The 24,161-nt window shown below is 37.8% G+C and overlaps 1 protein-coding gene across 5 annotated transcripts in view; it reads right to left on the reverse strand.

The window, feature by feature from the left end:
• usp9 (ubiquitin specific peptidase 9) overlaps positions 1 to 24,161 on the reverse strand; it is a 280,005-nt gene that overhangs the window by 136,429 nt on the left and 119,415 nt on the right. For all 5 annotated transcript variants that reach the window (XM_063050799.1, XM_063050801.1, XM_063050798.1 and 2 more), the window contains 4 exons: positions 18,989 to 19,125; positions 11,205 to 11,338; positions 5,836 to 5,923; positions 4,412 to 4,754 (listed from right to left, as the gene is read on the reverse strand). In XM_063050799.1, the coding sequence (XP_062906869.1) occupies positions 4,412 to 4,754; positions 5,836 to 5,923; positions 11,205 to 11,338; positions 18,989 to 19,125 (702 nt within the window). The remainder of the gene's footprint in view (positions 1 to 4,411; positions 4,755 to 5,835; positions 5,924 to 11,204; positions 11,339 to 18,988; positions 19,126 to 24,161) is intronic.

A 24,161-nucleotide genomic window follows, 5' to 3' on the forward strand; every position in this document is an offset into this window, starting at 1 on the left:
GGGCAACTATTTTTACCCGTTCAAATACTTTTTCCTACTCAAATGAAAAGGGAGATCTTGTTTAGATAAGGTTTACAAATTGCATGAACACCTTTGAGCCTGGAAAAAAAAATTCCAATATTGCAAATTGGAATTGCTTTTTTCCAGTCTCAAAGGTGTGTTCACCATACATAAGAAACAGATATATTGCATCATCAGTTGTATTGATCTATGCTTTGTGAGGTTACAGTGAATGAAGTGAAGTGTATCGTATACTGTTCAATACCAGCAGTAACATGGCAGAATCAACTTTTGGATTGCAGAAGAGCTTAGATTTCCAACCTTTTTTTTTTCAAAAAACTACAACCAATATTCTGCAATTATGCCATGATATGACTTGTCCAACAGGGCAATACTCTCTCAGCATGTACCGTCAAGCCTGTGAATTAGCTTCCGTGTTTCAATAATTCTCATTCCTCTCATCTCCATAAAGCATTAGTGAAAATGTTCATCCTTGAATCAAAGCGGTGAATCTTCCCTTTACTGGCTTCAGTATTAGCACTAATGTTGCCACTTGGCCTCTGGATACAAGAGGCAATAAATAAGTTTCACTTGGGAGCAAAAAAAAAAGTACAGGTCTAAACAATATAAACTCAACCTTGTTCTATTATTGAAGAGGATGGCAAATATTTTTTCTGCCTAATTTTCATATTTAATTCCTTAAGTGTCCAAAAAAAGTAACCACACCAGTTAGGTTGTACTTACTGACTGACTGCACGCTCACAATTAAATTAAAATTGCTGGAAATAACTCATCCCTTATTCAGAGAAGTATGATTAAAAAGAACTTCAGCCAGAGAAAACCCCCTCAGTATCTTTCCTAACAATCATATTATGTCACAGCTCTTTCCTCTCAATTGCAGTGAGTACAAAATTATCTAACTGAATATCACAGGGTTCAAGCTCTCATCTTAGGGATCTATATGATCAATAGTTCACAATCTTTTGTTCATTAATGTTCCCCAAGACTCTACCATGCATGTTGTTTGTACTAGCCTCATTAATGTTTTCAAATATATCACCTCAAATTTATCTTGATTGAAGTTCATCTGCCATTTAGCATCCCAATTCACCAACATATTAACATTATTCCATAGCCTAAAACTTTCCTCCTTACTCCAAAAATCAGTATTCCACCGATCTTTGCATCACCTGCAAACATACGATCTTGCCTCCTACATCCACACCCAAGTCATTCACGAATATTACAAACAGCAAAGATCAGTTAGATTTATTACCAACATATGTTGTGAAATTTGCTGTTTTAGTACAGTGCATTAAAAATACTAAAAATTACAATAAGTAGTGCCATGAGAGAGCAAAAATAGTGAAATAGTGTTCATGGGTTGATTCATTGTCTGTTTACAAATCTGATGGACGGATGAAGCTGTTCGTAAAGTGTTGAGTGTGTGTCATCAGGCTCCTGTACCCCCCTCTCTAATGGTAGTAATAAGACAGGAAATCCTGAGTGACGGGGATCCTTAATGGTTGATCCGCCTTCTTGAGGCATCACCTTTTGAAGATGTCCTCAATGCTAAGAAAGCTAGTGCTCATGATGGAGCTGGCTGAGTTTGCAACCTTCTGCAGCTTTTCGGTTCTGTACAATGGCTCTCCATACCATACAGTGCTGCAACAAGTTGGAATGTTGTCTACAGTACATCTGTAGCAATTTCTTTGTCTTTGGTGACATACAAAACTTCCTTAGAACCTAATTGGCTTGCCTTCTTTGTAAATGCATCAATATGTCGGGCCCAAGATAGATCTTCAGAGTTTCTAGCAGCAATCCCTGAGGAACACTACTAGCAAGTTACCCAATCACTGAAACAACCTCCTGTCTCCTATTGCTTAGCCAATTTTGTATCCAGTTTGCCAATTTGTCCTGGATCCCATAGACCTTAACCTTTTAGATCAGTCTCCTGTAAAACAGTATCTCAGCAAACTATCCTTATGGCATTGCCCTCATCAGTAAACTTGGTGACAGTGTATGCAACACTTTGGAATGAACCTTATTTAGCTAGGTATTTAATACAACTACCTATTGGTAATGCAAGGTAACTGGAAATATCAAAACTGCAGACAGCAGAACTTTGCTTTTGAAATACAGTGCCGTGAAAAATGTGTTCGGCCCCCACAACTATAAAAATTTTCACATTTTACTGTTTCATTTTTCCAAATCTGAAATATATTGATGTAGGATTTTTGAGTGAATCTACAACATTGTACATCATGTCAAATCAAAATCTGTCAACAATTTAATAAAAAGTAACTAAAATTGAGAGGCTGAAAAAGTACTCATTCCCTTATGCTAACTTTCCTCAAGATATACCGTATCACCTTACCAACTCACCCAATTCGTTGATGTAAAAAATTGGAAGACCACCTGTTTTCAATGAATTCACACCCCTTCACTCTGTAAGGTCCAACAGTATGCTAGATTTTCAACACAAAGATCAACAGTCACTCTGAGTGAGCTGCAGAAATCAGTGCTGCAACTGGAGATGAAGTTCATGGCTCCACAATTTCTAAGGCCTCATACAAAAGAGTATTTATGGAAGAGTGGCAACAAAGAAGCCCTGGTTAAAAAGCATATTCTTGCCCATAAAGACTTTGCAAAGAGTCACTCAGAAGATATTGCAAAGATATTGAACCAGGTCTTGTTGTCGGATGAGACAGAGATCCTGGATAAAAATCTGCTAGCCTCTGCCAGACTTAAACTGGGGAGGACGTTCATCTTTCGTCAGCAGGACAATAACCCAAAGCACAATGCCAGAGCATCCACAGAGTGGCTTCAAATGAAGAAAATTGATGTCCTTGAGTGGTCCAGTCAGAGTCCTGACCTTAACATGACTGAATATCTCTCGCAAGATTGTTGTCCACCGCTGCTCCCTAACTAACCTGGCAAGGAGGAATGGGCAATTCTTGCTCCATCACATTGTGCAAAGTTAATAAAGTCTTATTCAAAAAAGACTACTGGCTATAATAGCAGCTAGAGATGAATTTTTAGTTTTTCATGCTTTACAATTTTCCTTTTTTGTTGGCCTCTGCTGCAAAAAAAAGATTGTGTGATTCACAAATAAAAATTCTCAGTTAAAATGATCAAGATCCCTGGATGTAATACTCAATTATGTGAACAAAAGTTCCTGAGGGCTGAATTCTTTTACAAGGCACTGCATATCTCTATGTACTTATCAGTTCATTACTTAGATAAACAGCTAACATGATAGACCATGATGCATTATAGCATTCTACACAAAACCTAAAGGGACAGGTGCACCAGGCCTGAGACGGGTACACAAAGAGATGGCTAACAAATCACTAGTGCACGTAAATACTTAAGCATTGATACTCTACCAGGAGCATTAAAAATGATAAAATGAATGATGTATTGAGAATATTGGTAGAATTAAATAGATGGGAATGCCACCACCCACATCAGAAAATTATGACAGCCACATATCACAGACAAAAACAGATAAGAATAAAGTTGTCTAGAATGATGGCTTATTTGCCAGGACATTGGAAGTTAAATGTTATGACAGGCAAGAGATTCGTCAGTTTGCACTGCATCTCACCTCTCTCAAATATGATCGTGTGTATATCTTCTGCACAGCCTATTGTTACTGTGTCAAAGTTGTATGCAATGTTTTATTCTCATTTGATCTCTATTTTAAAAGTGGGGAGTGGATAGATTGCTGGAGTTTATTCTGGGGAAAATGGGAGTCAGAAGAGGTATTAGGGAAATTTGAGTGGTGGGAGATGAATTAATTCAAAAATAACAGCAAAAGTAAAAAACAAATTTGAGAATGACACATGAACTGACAAAATTGAAATTAATTTTGGAGTATGGCTGGGCAAGTTTTCACGAAAGGAATGCCTAGCATTGCTGAAACCAACAAAATTAGAAGCATTGCGGAAGTTCTTAAGAACCCAGTGAACAACACCTCCAGCAAAAAAAAATCAGTAAGCTATTTCAAATGTAATAGTAATAGCAATCTTTAAGGTTCCATTAAGATTAAACATTTATATTAGACATTTGATTCCTTAAATTGTCAACTTTTGGATCTTCCACATTTCAAGTTGATTTTCTATTTCAGATAACAGAAATTTCTGAATTCAAAACTTATCAACAGTTGACACATTTTGTTTTGAAAAAATTCTCAATTATCTACATTAGTCATACTTAACACTATCTCACACTTTTCCCTGCTCACACTTTCTCTTAAAAGCATTAGGAATAAAATTCTGTAAGTGCTATTATGACTATTTAAGGCAAAACAGCATCCTTGCTAATGTACTAACAATCATAACTTGTTATAGTAATTAAAAATGTCATCAAATAATCAAAATAAAATAAAATCAGTATTTCTCCTTACCCTCCATAGATATTCCAGTCCAATTAACTCAAGGTCATCCATCATATAAGCACGCCGTTTTGCTACAAGCTTCCCTTCTCGACAATTGACAGCTTTGAAAAAACGTTCAAAGCACTTCATTCCATTTTCCGTTAAGAGAGATGGATCCAGTTGTAAAACATTATTTTCAAAGAAGTCCTTGTTAATATCTGGGTCTAAGTCAGGCTCATCTCCCATTAACTTTGAAAACCACTTAAAACAGGCTTCACGATCACAAAGGTAAACGGCATTCTCAGCCAAGCATTTCCAGATCTGCTTGGCTTGAGGAGCACACAACCACAGCTGACCATCCTTTAATAAAAACCTAAGCAACAAAACAAATTTTGAGATTATACTTTTGGTAACATTTTCTGATTATGCCCTGGTGATGAAACTTCACATAACGGCATTGATCAAGATTACATGTTAATGACTTTCTATGCCTTAGTCCTAAGAAATGCAGAGGTTTGGCTTCCCATCTCAAAAACTCACAACTTTGAAAAAACAATCAGAACTCGTCATGTTTTCATCTTTTTGTTTTTCCTCACTTAATCTACCATCATACATACGTACCACATAAGAAAGAAAAAAATAGTTTACCATCAGGGGCCAAGAACCATCATGAACCCCACCTGCACATGGATACTCTGAACTGTGATGACAAAAATGTGATCTCGTTAACTCAAAGGTTACAACAAAGGTAATATTCTCCCAACAAATCTGTTTTTTCCTAATAGAAAATAGTATTGTAGTAAGGCTAATAAGTAAATAATGTTTAACTCAAGGAACAGTAGCTAATTTTCACACAAAATAGCTTTTTATTCAAACAATAATCCTCTCATTTTCATTTTTGGAGGTTTCAGATCACTGTTTTACTTGTGGAATAAATGGCCCGTCTAAAACTGGGACATCCTTTTGTATACAATTCAAATTCATCTACATAGTTTTTTTAAATTTTTGCTCTTTCTGCACAACTTATTTAATTCAATTTATATATTTCTTTCTGTAATTTATATTTTTAAATTACATATTGCAATGTACTAGTGCTTCATCTACATAGGTTTTAACCCTATCTTCCAAGTATGATCTCAGGCTTGATGAAACTATTATTTACTATTATAATAGAAAACAGAAATTATGCCTCCTTTGTACAACGAAGGGCTAAAGAAAGTAGATGTAAGTTTCCCCTTACAGAAATATTAAAAAAGTTATGTAGTTTAAAAACAAAAATATAAAGAAACTTTTTTTCTGTTGTAAATCTTCCATACTTCAGCTACAGTATGTATAGCTGAAGTAAGGTCAATTTACAAACAATTCCTCATGTGGATGTATAGCAAGAAAACTTGACTGTCATGCTTATTATACTGTCAATCATTTCTTACATTTTCATACACATGCCAACTCACCTCAAGAAATTAAGTCTTTCTTGGACTTCTTGTACATGACTATAGCGGCTTCCCGATCGTACTGTTTGTGGATCATACTCTGGGTTCTCTGCAAGATGTACAAATGTACATTAATGCACAGGAAACTCACTGGAATATCAATGAAAAAGACGTCACAGGAGAATTACATGCAAGTGTAAGCAAAATGTTGATAACATTTTAACACCAATTAAGAGACAATCTATATTGCACGATCACTATACTAGGATGTACAATTACACAATTTATTTGCAGCGAGGTTGAGAACTCTGTAACCACTCATGAGAGAACATTTTATTTCCATCAGTAGCAATTGAATACTGATACTTGCAACCACTTTTATAAAGACACAAATTCAATAAGTTTGTTAATCTGCTGTTAAGTTAGAAATAGTTTTACAAGTTAAGCTGAATTTTAACTAAACCAATGCAATAACAGCTTTCTCCTGACTTATTTCCATTCCAACTTTGACAATTTCCTCAATCACCCTTTTTCAGAGCACTTCAGTCTGTCTCAAGAGAAATAATGAAGGACCCCAATCAAATATTTTCAACTTGGAGCTCCAAGAACATTGAGAAGCCCCTAGAAGATGTGTGCTACACTCTGGTTTCACTGAGCAAGAGCCTCCTTAGATGGAACACCCAAATGATGCAAAATTGCTCCATTCCCCTTTCTAATCATAGGAAACCTATCACACTTTAGAACTTGGATAAGCATATGTGGGGACAGGTCAGAAGCATAACCCAATGCAAGTACTGCACATAGACAGAAGGAAATGTTGCAGAGGTGACAATGGTATACGGAACCATTCTGCAAGCTAGATATTATGGAGACCCTAAATCGGACTACTGCTCACATATTTTTAATGTACGTAGCTGTTGGATCAAAAATTGGCAACAAAAAAAGTAATCACCAAACACTGGATGTTATTTATAAATCTCACCCTTATGCACAGATTTCTCCATGTTCTAATTTTATTCTTAACTTATTCTAACAAAGATTTAAAACTCTTGATTCACTCATGTCATCTCTTTTAAGTCTCCCATGATACTTATTCAATCTGTTGCATATTTTACAGAATATTAAGTCAGATTCCTTCTTTCCAAGATATTCGTTAAAACCTTGCTTCACATCAATCTGCTTACTTGCATAAGATGCTTATTGGTATGTTTTTGTAAGCTAATTAGACAAAATCTGTCATCTTCCAGAAAGTGTGTTGCAAATAACAGTACTTACACTAATCTCAGAGAACTTCAACATACCAGGGGTAAAAAAAAAGATCATTGATGACTTGGCAAGGATGAGGTATATAGGTGAGGGACAGAGAAAAATAAAGAGGGTGGAGAAAAAAGATCAGTAATTTAATACCTTCAGGGTAAAAATATAGCTGCGGTAAAGCCATAAGAACAAAACCTTTGCTAGGTTTAATACAGAAAGATTGTGAGAATTTAGTGATTACATAACTGAAATGTATATTTTCGTAAAACTATGCTCAGGAAAACAACAGGCAAAGCAATTTTGAAATAAAAATATCTTAGGATGGCAAAAAGATGTGCAATAACACCAATTGTTTGCCATCCCAAATTTCCCCACAATAATGCTAACTGTCTTCCATGTTCAACCATTCAACAACTTGCTCAAATACTTCAGAGAACAATGTTTGTATTCAAATATGGACTTCAGAATACTACATCAAAACTCTGGCTTAAATATAATAAATATAACTTATAGCTAATATACAAGGAAAAAGCAACCACTGGTCAAGACAAGAAAAGGAAATGTTTTGATATTAACAAAACACAGGTTACTGTAGCTTGATAAGATAGGGCAGAGTAGTTTCACCATATGTACAGTATTTATCCCAGACATGAAACCATATTAAACAAATGATGCAAACACCAAGTGGCAGTGACAACATTCAAGATATATTTAGTTTACATGCTGTGAAAGAAAATTTTACAAAGTAGAAGTTATTTTAAAAAGGCCAAGAATGGTTCTAATATGTAAGAAATGATACGCTCATAAATACTCTTATCAAAAATAGGTTGCATTTGAGAGTGGGACAAAGAAGTTATGGCTTACAAACAATCACTTGAACAATCACCAATCATGTTTTGTGACAGAGATTAAGGATGCAGTGTTTGGAGGTCTAAACTCAAATTCTGACTTGACAGTATTTAAGTAAATTAAATTTCTTCTTGAGATTAACAGAACTCATTGTACTGATCAATGTGTGCAATTAACAATGTTTGCATTAATATGTCAAAGATAAATGGTGGGAGTTCTAAGCAAAATAGTAAAGCAGTGATTATAAGCTTACAGACATTGACTGGGATTTATTCAATATATTTGAATGCATCTAAAAATTACATGAAAGCTGACAAAAATAGCAGATGACAGAAGGATAAGATATTCTTCTGCACAAGTAATTCATGAGCAACTAAGTAAACAACAAATAATGAAGAGTTATATGGATTACAAAAATACATAAGATGCTTAGCACAGTTACTTCACCAAACAGATGTGTAGGACTTAGACAAATTGGAAGAATGGGCAAAAAAAGTGGCAGATGGAATATAGTGTTGGGAAATATATGATAATGCATTTTGACAGAAAGAGCAATTTCACAAGATGCATACTATTGTCTAAATGGGAAGAAAAGTCAGAGCTGCAGAGGGACTTAAGAGTCTTTGTGCAAGACTCCCAGAAGGTTCATTTACAGGTTGAATCTGTGGCAAAGAAGGCAAATGCAATGTTGGCATTTATTTCAAAGGGAATAGAATATAAAAGCACGGGGATAATAATGAGGCTTTACAAGACACTAGTCAGGCTGCACTTGGAGTATTGTCAACAGTTTTGGGCACATTATCTCAGAAAGGATAGGTGGTCTTTGGAGAGACAGTCCAGAGGAGGTTCACGAGAATGATTCCGGAAATGAAGAGGTTAACACACGAGGAATGTATGGCAGCTTTAGGCTCATACTCACTGGAATTCAGAAGAATTTTTTGGGGGGGGGGTGTTCTCATTGAAACCTGCTGAATGTTGAAAGTACTAAAGAAAGTGGATGTGGAGAGGATATTTCCCGTAGTGGGGTTTTCCAGAATTAGAGGAAATGGCCTCAAAATTGAGGGGTGACCTTTCAGAACAGAGTTAGTGAATCTGTGGAATGCCCTGCCACAGACTGCAGTGGAGGCCAAGTCAGTTGGTATATATAAGGCGGCAGTTGATCATTTCCTGATTGGTCAAGGCATCTAAGGATATGGTGAGAAAGCAGGTGTATGGGGTTGAGTGGGATCCAAGATCAGCTATGATGGAATGGCAGAGCAGACTCGATGGGCTGAATGGCCTAATTTTGCATCTATGTCTTGTGGTCTTACAACAATGTATCAAAACATGGGAACAAAGTGTATGCTACATGTTAGACAAAATATATTGAGTTTCTTTGGGGAACAGGAAGCTTTCTATTTGAATAACACAAATCACATGCCAGACACCACAATCATAGTACCTACAGTGCATATGGGCACATCAGTGGCACAGTCCAAGAGAGGTTCAACATAATGGCATAAAGAAAAAACTGCAGGAGTTCTAAATATTGTCCAAAATGACATGACTCAGAGCATCAAGTCAAACACAGATAAAATTTTAACCTCTTATACTAAGCGAAGCTTGCACAATTTGCATATGATTGCATTGTTTTCCTTTCTATGCTCCATTTTTCTCTCATTAGGAAGCAGCATAGGTACATAGGAAGTTGGACACTATGAACTGTACCTGTTGTGCAGGTCGGTGGTTGAAACTGGGAGCAGATATTGGGAATGCAGGGAGAATAAAAAGTGATACTCTCATGATCACTGTAAGTAGCTGTTTGAAAATCAGCGTTAGCTCAGAGGGCCAAAGGGCCTGTTTTCATGCTGTAGAATTGTATAACACTATTTTTCACATTGGCCGTTATGGGCATTGCTCCACTTGACAAACTTGTTCATCCGCTACCATGACCAGCACATCACATATTATTAGGGTGATAACTCAAGAAAACTGACTAAGTAGGTGGTTTGGTTGGTCATCATAAAGCTGAGAGATTTAATGCTGAAAAATTATGGTGAACATGGTAGCAGGTAAGTCGGCACTCTGGGAAATGACTATTTGTACTCGCTAAATGCAAAACCAGCAGCTTCCAGCAGGAACTAATTCTGGGATAATTTTTAAAAATACAGCAGTATTTTGCAGTTCTTCTCATCACCCTTTGTTCAAGTTCTTAACTGTTTCCTTTTGCCAATGTATTTGCAGTTTAGGCTGCAACACAGCAGATTTCTGAATTCAAAACTTAACAATCCATCTCCAGTTAGATACAAAATATCTATGTAATCATAGAATTATATGTATAGTAGATTCTGGTTAATTGAGACATGTTGGGAGAAGTACATTTTGGCACGATTAAGCAGCTGCCCCAATTAGCTGAAGTTTCATAGAAATAATTAAACAGGCATAAAAAAAACAAATAACCATTATAATTAAGTAATAAATTACGTGTTTAAATACAGAACAAATTAGAACACTGCCATTCCTCCTACAATACTATAAAACTGTGTGTTAGTTCATAATATTTATCGACTGAGGAATTCATCTAGTGTAAACTGTGTTCTTTTGATTAACTGTAAATGAAAAAAATCATTGCAGACAGCCTTCCTACAATGCTTTTGATAGCCTTTTCCAAATTTTTATTTTCATTAAAGATGATTGTCACTATCTTCAAGTTTTTGTAGTTTCTAACTTGAAGTACTGAAATGGTTTCATTTTCATTCCTGGCCATTTCTGGTACCTCCAAGCCTCAGTGCTTGAAACCACAGTTAGCAAAGCAATTCTAAATTAGCTCACTTTTTATTTCTTGCTAACTATCAGTGTCAAAATCACTTTTTTTAAACAACATCAGTTTTTAAACTGATGCTATTTAAGAACTGCTTTAAGGTGTCACATAAGTGTATGCCACTGACACTTAGTTAGAAACTGTTTGGCAACAACCTCCTGTCCCAGTTAAGGAGGTTAGAGTCCAAAATGAACAAAGGGAATCACAGCTATTTTGATTAATTTGTGTATTTTAAAGAGTTGTGCCAAATAAACAGCTGTCCTGATTAACCGATGGCTCAACTGACCAAAATCCACTGTATTAGTTATGTTATGGCACATCTAAAACTTTCAAAAATTCACCTACACCAGCTCTCAATTATAAACTTCAATCTATGTTATGGGAATCCAGATTTTCACAATTAAATGCATTAAGTCAAGTGAGAACTTGAAACTAAGATTGTAATGAATATTTTATTTTTCACGAAACATAGTATCATCTTTACCTTTGTGAAACTGCCGTATGTTTTCCATATATGCAGAGAGGTTTTCAGCTACCAAGGTGACCAACGAGTGATTATGTTGAAGCTGGTTAATCAAATCATGCCGATAGAACACATGAGGACTTCTTTGGGTCTGACTACAAAGAAAAGGCATGAGTTAATCAGCGGCACAGGATAATACTCAAAAATATATCCACTGTAGTAATGGACAATAAAGTAATTTCCAATATAAATGCACAGGTGATCCCCACATTCTAGCCATTTGACTAACAAATTTACTCTGACAGCACTTAAAACCACTACCCAAAAATTTGAGCAGAATTTTTTTTTCCCCCGCATAGAACTAGTGGAAAAAGTAAATGAGAAACAATTTTTTTCTCAACTTGTGTTTGTTAAAGATGATGCGGCTTATAGAAAATTGTGATAAAGTTCAAGTATATGTATGTCATCATATAAAACCTGAGATTTGTTTTCTTACAGGCATACTCAGTAAATCCAAGAACCATAATAGAATCAATTAAAGACTGCACCCAGTAGGACTGATGAAAACCAATATGCAAAAGACAACAAATTGTGCAAATATAAAAGAAAAAAGAAATGACACTAATAAAGAAATAAGTTATTCCTACAGAGAACAAGATGAAGAGTTCTTGAAACCCAGTCCATTGGTTCCTACAAATGCAATCCTGTGAGTTATGGGGTTACCTCCTGTAGATACAAACTTGGCAAGAGGGGGAAGAAGAGGCAAAACAGTAAAAAGACATGTTGAATGCATTGAAATTTCTACTATTTTGCGAGATGGAGGTCATGGGATTGCATAAAAATGGTAGATAACTTTCCTGACATAAAAATGGATAAAATACATTTAAAAAAAGAAATTCATTAAAGATAGAATGCGGTGGCATTTTGGGTAAACTAGCATAAAACTGGGTACAGTACCTATACATGCAAAAATTGACTATTTGGGTCAGATCCTGAAAATAGCACACACAAAAATTTAAGACATTCACCACCCTGAGAAGCAATTTCTATGCACCTTAATTTTAAACGACTGGCCCCTTATATACTAACAACGCTTTTTTGCAATTCTCCAACTAGTAAAAACATCCCAATAGCTACATTGTCAAGCTCCCTTACATGTTCTTAAATAAGAACATAAAAGATAAAAAGAGCAGTAAGCCATTGCTCATCAACTCTGCTCCACCATTCAATAATATTCTGGCTGATCATGCTGTGAACTCAGCTCCACCTACCTGCCTTTTCCTCATAACCCTCAATTCCCCTGCTATGCAAAAATCTACCTGTGTCTTAATGAGGTAGCCTCTACTAGCTCCCTGCGAAGAGAATTCCACAGATTCACTACTTACAAAGTAGTTTTTCCTCATTTCTGTCAAATCTTGAGGCTATGTCCCCTAGATTTAGTGTCAATCAGAATCAGGTTTATTATCACTGGCAAGTCATAAAATTTGTTGTATTGTGGCAGCAGTACATTGGAAAACATAATTTTTAAAAAACTGCAAATTACTAATATATATCTGGAATCAACATGGTGAACCTCATCTGCACTGCCTCCAAAGCCAGAACATTTTTCCTCAAGTAAGGAGACTAGAACTGTAAGCAGTACTCCAGTTGTGGCCTCATCAGTAGCCTGTATAGTTGCAGCATAACCTCCTGGCTCTTAAGATCAGTTCCTCCACCAATGAAGATTCCATTTGCCTTCTTAATAACTTGTTTCACCTGCAAAACAACCTTTTGTGATTCATAAATAAGCAATTCTAAGTCCCTCTGCACTATAGTATGCGTCAATGTTTTACCGTTTATAATCTGATTTTTAAATTTTTCTTTCCCCAACATGGCCTGCTATGAAGATAAAGGGAAAAAAAAAAGAGGCCGCTATCCAGTCATTTTAAAGAAAGCTGAACAGCCTGATTGAATAAGGTGATCTGTCATTCTTCTAAACCCCAAGGAACATGTTCGGGCAATCTTTTCATCCCAGAGATTAGCCCAGTGAACTACCTTTGAACTGTCTCCAAAGCTACTTTATCCTTTTTTTTTTAAAAAAAAAAGGTGAGGGGATCAAAACTTGGCACGGTATTCTAGGATGCAACTGTAACAAAACTTCCCTGATCTTTAACTCCAACCCTTCACAATGGGAGCCACAATGCCATATAACTGTTTATTGGACCTGCCTACTAACTTCTGTGACACATGCATGAGATTCCTCTAAACTTCACTCACTGGTAGTCTCTCTCCATTTAGATCATAGTACTTTTAATTAAAGTACACGACTCCCCTAGATTGAAGTAGATTTTCAGATTTTCACTCAATCGCACAATCTATAACCCCACTTCAGAATCACAAAGTTGTCTTCACAGTATGCTCTCCAATTTTGTAAAACCCCTCAATATTGTAAACCTCCGTCAAATCTCCCCTCATTCAGCTGCACTCAAAGGAATAAAATCCTTTCCTATTCAATGTTTCCCTTAATCTCAGGCAGGTGACAGACTGCATACAATACTCCAAAGTAGGCCTCACCAACGTCTTATACAACTTCATAACACCCTAACCCCTGTACTCAATATGTTGATTTATGAAAGCGAATGTGCCAAAGGCTTTCCTTACAACCTGATCTACATATGATGCCACTTTCAAGGAATTATGGATCTGTATTCCCAAGACCCCTCTGTTCTACCGCATTCATCAACGTCTTTTCATTCACTGTGTCAGTCCTCCCTTGGTTTGTCCTCCTAAATTACAACACCTCACACTTGTCTTGGCACCATCTGTAAATTTACAGGTGCAGTTTAACACTTTATCATCCAGATTGTTGATATAGATGACAAACAACACAGACCCAGCACTAATCCCTAAGACACACCACTAGTCACAGGTCTCCAGTCAGAGAGGCAATCATCTACTATTACTATCTGTCACCTTCTACAAAGCCAAATTATTTATCCATTTTACTACCTTATTTTGAATGCCAAGCAACTAAACATTCTTAACCAACCTCCCATACGGGACCTTGTCAAAAGCCTTGCTAAAGTCCATGTAGACAATATCCACTGACTTGTCTTCATCAGCTTTCCTGATAACTTCAATATACTCTATAAGATTGGTTAGGCACACCTACCACATAAAAAAACTATGCCAGCAATCCCTAATCAATCCCTGTGTATCCAAATACAGTACATTCCAGTTAATTGGTCCATCAGTTAATTAGGCAGCCTTTTATTTGGGACAACTCTTAATAAACAAAGACTAATCAAGAAAATTGTTGAGATTCCCTTTGTTTATTTGAACACTATGCCATTTAATTGTGGCAGCAGATTGCTGTCAAACAGTTTCTAACTACCGTCAGTTGCCTGAGCTTGTGTGGAGGTTAAACACTATGCTTTGCTTAGAGTGATCAGATTTTAAATAATGTCATTTGTGTGTACTTGTGCTCAAAAGGCAGTGATTTTGTCACTGATAGTTGTAAGCAGTATGACAACTTAGAATTGTTTTGCTTACTGCAGTTTCAAGCATTGAAGCTTGGAGGTACCAGAAACAGCCAAGAGTGAATTTGAAACAATTTCAATACTTCAACAAGTTAGGACCTACAAAGAATTACGGTATCAATAATCATCTTGAATGCTACAACGAAAATGAAGACTGGGAGAATACAAGCACCAAAAGCAGTCCATTATCTGCATTAGGTATCTGTGCTAATTTTGTTCATTTACAGTCTATCAAAAGAATACAGCAGAGTGTTGGCTGTCCATTGTATGTGATGATGACAGTGAAATCTGTGCAGGAGAGTTTTTAAAGTGAAAATGCCGTTACACTGGGATAGTTCCACCCTCTTGACCTTGGAAGTTCAGGTCCATTGGTATGAGTAGTCGTCACAAACTGGGGTCTTGTTTGGTTGCAGTGAATAACCATGACTTCTTTTGTGTCCTATTATGCCTTCACCCTCCACAAAGTGTTCCAGAACAGCTTTCTTAGTCATTGGAACTCACTGTTGATTTCATTCGCCTAGTCCACCAGAGCTGACTTACAGGCTAGGACAGACATCTCCCTATTTCACCAGGGTATGAGGCCCACTGGCTAGCCTCACCTGGTTTAACCCACCTGTCGAAGTGGTGTACCGGTGTGTGGCCACCGTGGCATGAAAACAGCTACTTGGAGCCGTGGGTGAGAGGTCAGTGTCTAAAGGGGACCAAAGGTGAGCGAGCCGTACCAGAATAGACCTTCAACCAGGTTCTACGCTTTGTTGGACACCCCATACATGGCAGCATACACAGGATGAATTCCTTCACTGAAGACTATTAGGAACTAAAGCAGTTTCATAGTACTGCAGTGATAATTAGCAGTTTTAAAAAATTTGTTCTGTATTTCACTTAAATACATAATTTGTTATATAAAAAGTGGCAATTTTCCCTTTTTATACCTTTTTAACTATTTCCATGAAACTTTGGCTTATTGGAGCAACAGTTTAATTGGGTCAAAATGTGCTGGTCCCAATGTGTCCCAATTAACTGGAACCCACTGTACTTGTCTCTTAAAATACCTTCCAATAACTTAACCACTACTGATGTCAGGCTCACTGGTCTATAATTTTCTGGCTTACTCTTGGTGCTTTTCTTAAGGAGAACATTACTTATCCTCCAAAGCCCGTCTTCCGAGTAAATACAGATGCAAAACATCCTTTTAAGTTCTCCTTCTCTCTTTTGGCTCCATGAAAAGATGACCACTCTGATATCCCAGAGGACCAATTTTAACCCTCGTTATCCTCTTGCTCTTAATACATCTGTAGAAGCCCTTGATATTCTCCTTCACCATGTCAATCTGTGTTCTCTTAGCCTTCCTGATTTCCTCCTTAAGTGATTTCACGCATTTCTTAGACTCAGGTACGTCATTTGCACCTTGCAGGCCTATACCATTCAATACAAGAGCAGAATTAGGCCATTTGGCCCATCGAATGTACCCTGCCATTTCATCATGACTGACACATTTCCCCTCTCGGCCCCTATCTTCTGACTTCTCCCTGTATCCCATCATGCCTTGACCAATCAAAATCTATCAACCTGCTATGCGCCTCCGCTTCTTCCAACACTTTGTATTTTACTCTGCTGAAGAAACCCTTCTTTACCACTTTCCAGATAGAAATCCAACCAATTTCAAATATTCCCACTCAGTTTTCCAGTGATCATTTGTGTGAATTATTTTTGAACTTTCCTCAGTTCTGCCACTTTTTAAAACCATAACCATAACATGAACTCAAGTGCGGCCTAAACAAGGTACCAATATCAAGTTATACATGTTGTGTTTATCCCATTTGTCCATAGCAAGATCCCACAGATGAAATAAATGATCAAACAATCTGTTTTAAATGTTACTTAAACATAATTGCTGCCTGGCGAACTAATATATTTTGTTGTAATGAAATTGTATGAACGTGAAATATATCACAAGACAACTGGTTTAGCTTAAAATCTCACCCAAAATATAACATATGTTCCAGCCTATATTAGATACTCTTATCTCTTTTCTGAATGTACAAGCAGATAAACAAGAGAACTGCCATACAACTGTCAACATTTACTTTATCAACCTGAGTTCCCTTAAATCAGATGCTAAACTCTGGGATTACAACCACAATGACAAATAAATTACAAGACATTCAGTAACAATGCAAAAAAAAAAAAAAAAATCTCTTAAATGACACAGATACAGGAAATCAAATGTTCAGAGGTCTGGGAAATTGAACCTTGTGTGTGGTAAAAATTAAGAATATTACTGATGGGATTGGGAGAGGCAGGTTGGGAAAGAAAAACAGCTAGCTGAAAATGGGTCTCATACAATAATGTTAAGAGATTTAGATTTGGTCCATCAAAATTATACAAGAGGTTTAGTGCAAGCAGATATCCATGACTGAACGCTGCAGATTGGCACACACAAATCTCCTGAATGGTTTAATTTGGCATGAAAAATAATTGATAGCGTGCTATGAAATATAAACTGAATGATATGATTTGTATTGTTTCTTCATCCAGGCTTCAAGCTGCCAAAGTTATCAGGGTCATGAAATGCTTGCAAATAATTTGACATTCAAACATTTAAAATTATTCTAAACTTATTAAAAACATCAAAGACAAGCATTCAAACACCATTTATAAATAAAAGCCATTTCTTGGCAACCAATTTCTCCCATGCAATTTATGAAACTGCTGTACTTGCACCTCTTCTTCTTCTGCCCTTCACCATTACTGGGGCAGAGGCAGCCAACAGTAGCTCACTAGAGTCCTTCGTCCTGGGCCAGTCTTTCAGATTGTTCCCAGGTGTAGCCCAGCTTGTTGGTGTATCCTTCCTCTCCCAGGGTGAGGTTTCCAGAGCCTCTGCTGGCATTTCTTTGGCACTGGGATTTTACGGGATGGGGTTGCTAACTCATTGCCCTACCCTCCTCCTTTTGCAGTCGAGCTTGGGAATGTCTATGACAGAATTTTACTTGTATCTCGGTGGGCAGAATTTCAAACCCGACAGCTAGAAGACAGCTTTCTTTTCTTTAGCACTGGAAATGGTTACATCCCGACACGCGGGACAGAAGCAAGGTCGCATTGTGTATTCCACGGACCAGCAAATGCCGGCTGGTTTAGCGAGCAGAGTGGTGGACACCCCTGCTGAAATCCGGAGGAAAACACACAGAGGATGCAGAGGGGGATCACAAAGCCGAGGAAGGAGGACCGGCTCGAGACAACAGAGACTTTTGGAGGAGTTCGGTGGGTAATACCGTTCCGGCTGACCGGAAGTGCACTGAGAGCGGTAAGCGTAAAGGAGTTGGGTGCTTACTGTTCTGGCTAACAACGGATAGTGCAATCCGGGGCATATTACAATCGAGGAACGTGTTGCAGACTGGATATTGAACATTTTACTGTTGGACTTCGGCCACATTCCACCGTGATACAACACTTGGCGGCACGGAAGGTCGTTCCTGCCTGTGGCCATTGAACGTGCAGCTCCTCCCGTGGAGGGTCAGACACCCTGAGCCAAATAGACTGGTCCTGGACTTATTTTCCATCTGGCATAGTTTGCATTTTGTTGTTTGATTGTTGGGGTTTTTTTGTATTGCTATATTTACGCTCTATTCTTGGTTGGTACGGCTGTAACGAAACCAAATTTCCCTCGGGATTAATAAAGTATATCCATCTATCTAGAAAATCTGCAAAAGTATGCACTGCTCTGTTAAATATCATGATAAGCACATAGACTAATTGTGTATAGAGTAAATGGCTGTGCATCAGCCTGACTGTGTGATTTGTCTAGTTACAGGCTGAACAATGAATTTGACCAGATAAAATGCACATCAGCAATCTGAAACTATAATATTATAAAAACAACCTTAACATTTAAAATGTATGCATTTATACCAACACAACAAGTAAAGTTACATCTTTCTGCTATTCTGCTGTTTATTTAAATCCATGCCAGAAGGTTAACTCTCTAAAAGTGCATTTTAAGTCTGCACGTACTGCTGCACATAAAAGCAGCAATTAAGGCAACGTAAAGTTATCAGTGGAGGACCTCAGACCTAAATAATATTAATTCCTATTAGACACCAGAAAAATGAGAATTTTTAAATGGTATAGGTGTTACATGTGAAAACTATTTCAGGAGTTTAATCAAATTATAATCAGAAAACAACCTTTTCGAGTAAGGATATGTTATTTGCAAAATATAATGACACTGAGCCAGCTTAATGCTTCTCAGCCTGTCCACCACAAATTATAATAAGTCTTTACTCTTACCTTAAATTTTGTGGTGCTTCTCCAAATAAACTGCAGATTTCCCTAATTTGTTTCAAAGCAGGAATGACCCATTTGTCATTTGTACGGAGTTCTTCCACAAAACGATCTATCCACTGAATCTTCTGGGTGTCCCGATCCTATTTAAATAGCAACATCCATTATTAATTTTATAAATATTATCAGAAGTTACAACTAATCACCATCAATAAGCACTAATAATGCCAAATCCCCATAAAAATACATATGGTTTCTTACATTTAGGTTTTGAACCAAATGATGTATTTTGAAACCTGGGAAAAATTTGTGCATGTGAATAATCAACAAACTGTAAGTAATTATTGATTTATCTTAAAGGTTAGATCAGTGGTTCTCGTCCCCCCCCCCCCCATCCCCACCCAGGAGCTGTGAGCTTTTAAGGTGGCTCTAAAGATAAAAAGGGTTGTGTGGAGGGGGGGGGGTGGTGGTCTGTGGCACTCGGTGATGGTGAGGTGGGGTGCAGCTGAGGGATTACAGGCTTAATTTAAGAAATTAATTATAACCATTTAATTCTCCGTGCCTCAATGGTCACGTAATCACCTCATTTCTTACTAACCCACTGTTCTCTTAGACTTTGCTCGAGGAACATGAAAGTTGTTGAAAAGCAATGTGACACTTCTGTATTTGGCATATCATGAGAAATCTGGACTGAAGAAATTGTTTTAGTTCCAGACCGTGCAGGCACATTACTGCCATTTACTACTGTAGTACAGTGTTAGCTAGTACGATTCCCAGACACTAATCACGCAGTTACACAATTCCTGTGAATTAGGACATGGTGTTCAATGGGGGCAAAGCTCAGAATCTGCCCTTTCAAATTATCTTGACCACATTTCTCCAGCCCATAGCCCAACCAAGATACTGCTGCCCCACTTTATGTAACTTCAGGCAGAGAGTCAGGTTGAGGTTGGACTTAAACCACAGGCGATTGACCGCATCATTAATGCACAACAAAAAAATGGCAGAAGTAGACCAAACGAAGAAGAGTAGTCAGCACAGTGTGGAGTATCTGAAATATGGAGTTATACCAGTAAAAGCAAGCAACAGCAGCCAATGAGTCTGTTGTGTGAAAAATTTTTTTAAGTGAAGCAACGAAACCATCAATGAATCTTGAACATTGGAAGAGAATACACTCTGATAAAGCAAATAAGAACTTGGCTTATTTTCAGTTACCTAGTAAAAACTTCCAGAAACAAAAAACACTTCAAATCATGTTTGCCAGAACATCACAACAAAACAGTAATGGTTTGTGTGCTTCGTACAATATTTAATTGCTAATTCTGGAAATCCCCATACAATTGAAGAACTGTTTCTGCCAGCAGTAAGGGAGGTTCTGAGGTTGGCTTTGCATAAGTCACCAGGCCGAATAACTAAAGTGATTCCACTCAGTAACAACTCTGTTCAAAGGGTGAAATGTCTGAGAATGTGTAAGGTACATTGTGCAACATGCTTCAGATATCAAAATTTGCTCTGCAGTTAGATGAGTCAACTTTGCCAGGCAACAAATTTTTGATAATTGGTCATGTTCACTTCATAAAAGATGAAAGCATGGTTCAAGAGTCATTATTTCTAAGAGGACTAGAAACAGATACAAAATGGGAGACAATATTTCGGGTTGTTGCACAATTTTTCAAATAGAAGGATATTCAGCTCACCAACATTCTTGTTTGTGCAACAAATGGGGCACTATCAATGACAGGATGCCATTGTGGAGTTATTACTTTCTTGAAAAAAGTTATACCTAACACATTTACAATTCACTGTGTAATTCACAGACAATGCATTGTCACAAAAAACCTAAGTGATTGACTGCACAAATCATTCAATACTTCATCACAGCGGTAAATAAAATCAAATTCCATGCTCTGAATTCTCGACTATTTCCAGAGCTTTGTATTGAAAATAATGAACAATTTGAACCATGCAAACAACAGGAATTCTGCAGATGCTGGAAATTCAAGCAACATACATCAAAGTTGCTGGTGAACGCAGCAGGCCAAGCAGCATCTCTAGGAAGAGGTGCAGTCGACGTTTCAGGCCGAGACCCTTCGTCAGGACGAAGGGTCTCGGCCTGAAACGTCGACTGCACCTCTTCCTAGAGATGCTGCTTGGCCTGCTGCGTTCACCAGCAACTTTGATGTATGTAATTTGAACCATGCATTTATTTTTAGTAGGCTTCACTACTGCAATGGCATCTTCACAAGTCTCTGTAAAAAATCCCTTAGACAACTGCAGCTCATTCAGAACAATGCTGCTGAAGTCCTCACTAAGATCAAGAAAGTAGAACATATTACTCCAGTTCTCAGATCGCTACACTGGCTTTCGGTCCATCAGAGGATTCGCTTTAAAATATTACTACTGATTTATAAAGCACTAAATGGTCTAGGGCAAAAATACATCTCTGATCTTTTGCTGTGTTATGAACCTTCTTGAGATCGGGTCGTCTGGGGTGGGTCTGCTTACCGTCCCGAGGGTCAAAACTAAACAAGGGAAGCACCTTTTAGTTACTATGCTCCACAAATATGGAATAACCTTCCAAATAATCTGAAGTCTACCCCAACTTTATGCTCTTTTAAATCAAGGCTTACATAGAAACATAGAAAATAGGTGCAGGAGTAGGCCATTCGGCCCTTCGAGCCTGCACTGCCATTCAGTATGATCATGGCTGATCATCCAACTCAGAACCCTGTACCTGCCTTCTCTCCATATCCTCGATCCCTTTAGCCACAGGGGCCATATCTAACTCCCTCTTAAATAGAGCCAATGAACTGGCCTCAACTGTTTTCTGTGGCAGAGAATTCCACAGATTCACCACTCTCTGCGTGAAGAAGTTTTTCCTCATCTCAGTCCTAAAAGGCTATCCTCAAACTGTGACCCCTCATTCTGGACTTCCCCAACATTGGGAACAATCTTCCTGCATCTAGCCTGTCCAATCCCTTTAGAATTTTATACGTTTCAATCAGATCCCCCCTCAATCTTCTAAATTCCAGAGAGTATAAGCCCAGTTCATCCAGTCTTTCATCATATGAAACTCCTGCCATCCCAGGAATCAATCTGGTGAACCTTCTTTGTACTCCCTCTATGGCAAAAATGTCCTTCCTCAGATAAGGGGACCAAAACTGCACACAATACTCCAGGTGTGGTCTCACCAAGGCCTTGTACAACTGCAGTAGTACCTCCCTGCTCCTGTACTCGAATCCTCTTGCTATGAATGCCAGCATACCATTCGCCTTTTTCACCGCCTGCTGTACTTGCATGCCCACTTTCAATGACTGGTGTACAACGACACCCAGGTCTCGTTGCACCTCCCCTTTTCCTAATCGGCCACCATTCAGATAATAATGTTTTCCTGTTCTTGCCACCAAAGTGGATAACCTCACATTTATCCACATTAATTTGCATCTGCCATGAATTTGCCCACTCACCTAACCTATCCAAGTCACCCTGCATCCTCTTAGCATCCTCCTCACAGCTAACACTGCCGCCCAGCCTCGTGTCATCCGCAAACTTGGAGATACTGCATTTAATTCCCTCGTCCAAGTTATTAACATATATTGTAAACAACTGAGGTCCCAGCACTGAGCCTTGTGGTACCCCACTAGTCACTGCCTGCCATTCTGAAAAGGTTCTGTTTATTCCCACTCTTTGCTTCCTGTCTGCCAACCAATTCACTAACCACATCAATACCATACCCCCAATACTGTGTGCTTTAAGTTTGCACACTAATCTCCTGTGTGGGACCTTGTTAAAAGCCTTTTGAAAATCCAAATATACCACATCCACTGGTTCTCCCCTATCCACTCTACTAGTTACATACTCAAAAAATTTTATGAGATTCGTCAGACATGATTTTCCTTTCACAAATCCATGCTGACTTTGTCCGATGATTTCACCGCTTTCCAAGTGTGCTGTTATCACAGCTTTGATAACTGACTCTAGCATTTTCCCCACCACTGATGTCAGGCTTACTGGTCTGTAATTCCCTGGTTTCTCTCTCCCTCCTTTTTTAAAAGGCGGGGTTACATTAGCCACCCTCCAATCCTCAGGAACTAATCCAGAATCTAAAGAGTTTTGAAAAATTATCACCAATGCATCCACTATTTCTTGGGCTACTTCCTTAAGCACTCTGGGATGCAGACCATCTGGCCCTGGGGATTTATCTGCCTTTAATCCCTTCAATTTACCTACCACTACTTCCCCACTAACATGTATTTCCCTCAGTTCCTCCATCTCACTCGACCCTCGGTCTCCTATTTCCAGAAGGTTATTTATGTCCTCCTTAGTGAAGACAGAACCAAAGTAATTATTCAATTGGTCTGCCATGTCCTTGTTCCCCATGATCAATTCACCTGTTTCTGACTGTAAGGGACCTACATTTGTCTTAACCAATCTTTTTCTTTTCACATATCTACAAAAGCTTTTACAGTCAGTTTTTATGTTCCCTGCCAGCTTTCTCTCAATCTTTTTTCCCTTTTCTAATTAAGCCCTTAAACAAGCTTAAAACTTTTCTTTTTTTGTAGCTTTTAATTAGAATCTCCCAGACTGTAACTTCTATTTATCATACCTATTTTTTTTGTGATTTTATTCTCTTGTATACTGTCTGAAATTTGATGTTTGTTTTTTCTATCTTGTTCTATATAAAGCACTTTGAACTGCCTTTTGCTTGAAAAGCGCTACACAAATAGAATTTGCTTGCTTGTTGTTGCACACAGAAGTTAGATGGCTCTCAAAAGAATACTGCTTGAAACTTTTCTTTATGTGCCTTTTGAAACTGTGGTAAAATTCTTTGAAGACTCGAATATTTTATTCAGTAATCAGCTCAAGAATATTAGGCATGACATTGCTTATTTGCCAGAATTATTCAGAAAGTTTCATGAAATCAACTACAAGGAAATGATGTGAATCTTATCAAAGTCAAATCAGTCACCTTCACATTTCGTCCAAGTTAACCCGATATAAGTGCAGTATTGGCTGTCGCAGCCTTTTCCAATTTCCAAGCCTCTCCAAGTTGGGAGAGAAAGAAAGAATACCAGATGAAGAATGACCTTCAAATATTCTGTGCCCAAAAGGGTAAACTGTATAAAGACACGTCAGAGAGACTTCAGGATGTTCTCTCAACCCAAATAACAGATTGGGT

Source organism: Mobula hypostoma, chromosome 6, assembly GCF_963921235.1.
Source record: "Mobula hypostoma chromosome 6, sMobHyp1.1, whole genome shotgun sequence".
Classification (NCBI taxonomy): Eukaryota; Metazoa; Chordata; class Chondrichthyes; order Myliobatiformes; family Myliobatidae; genus Mobula; species Mobula hypostoma.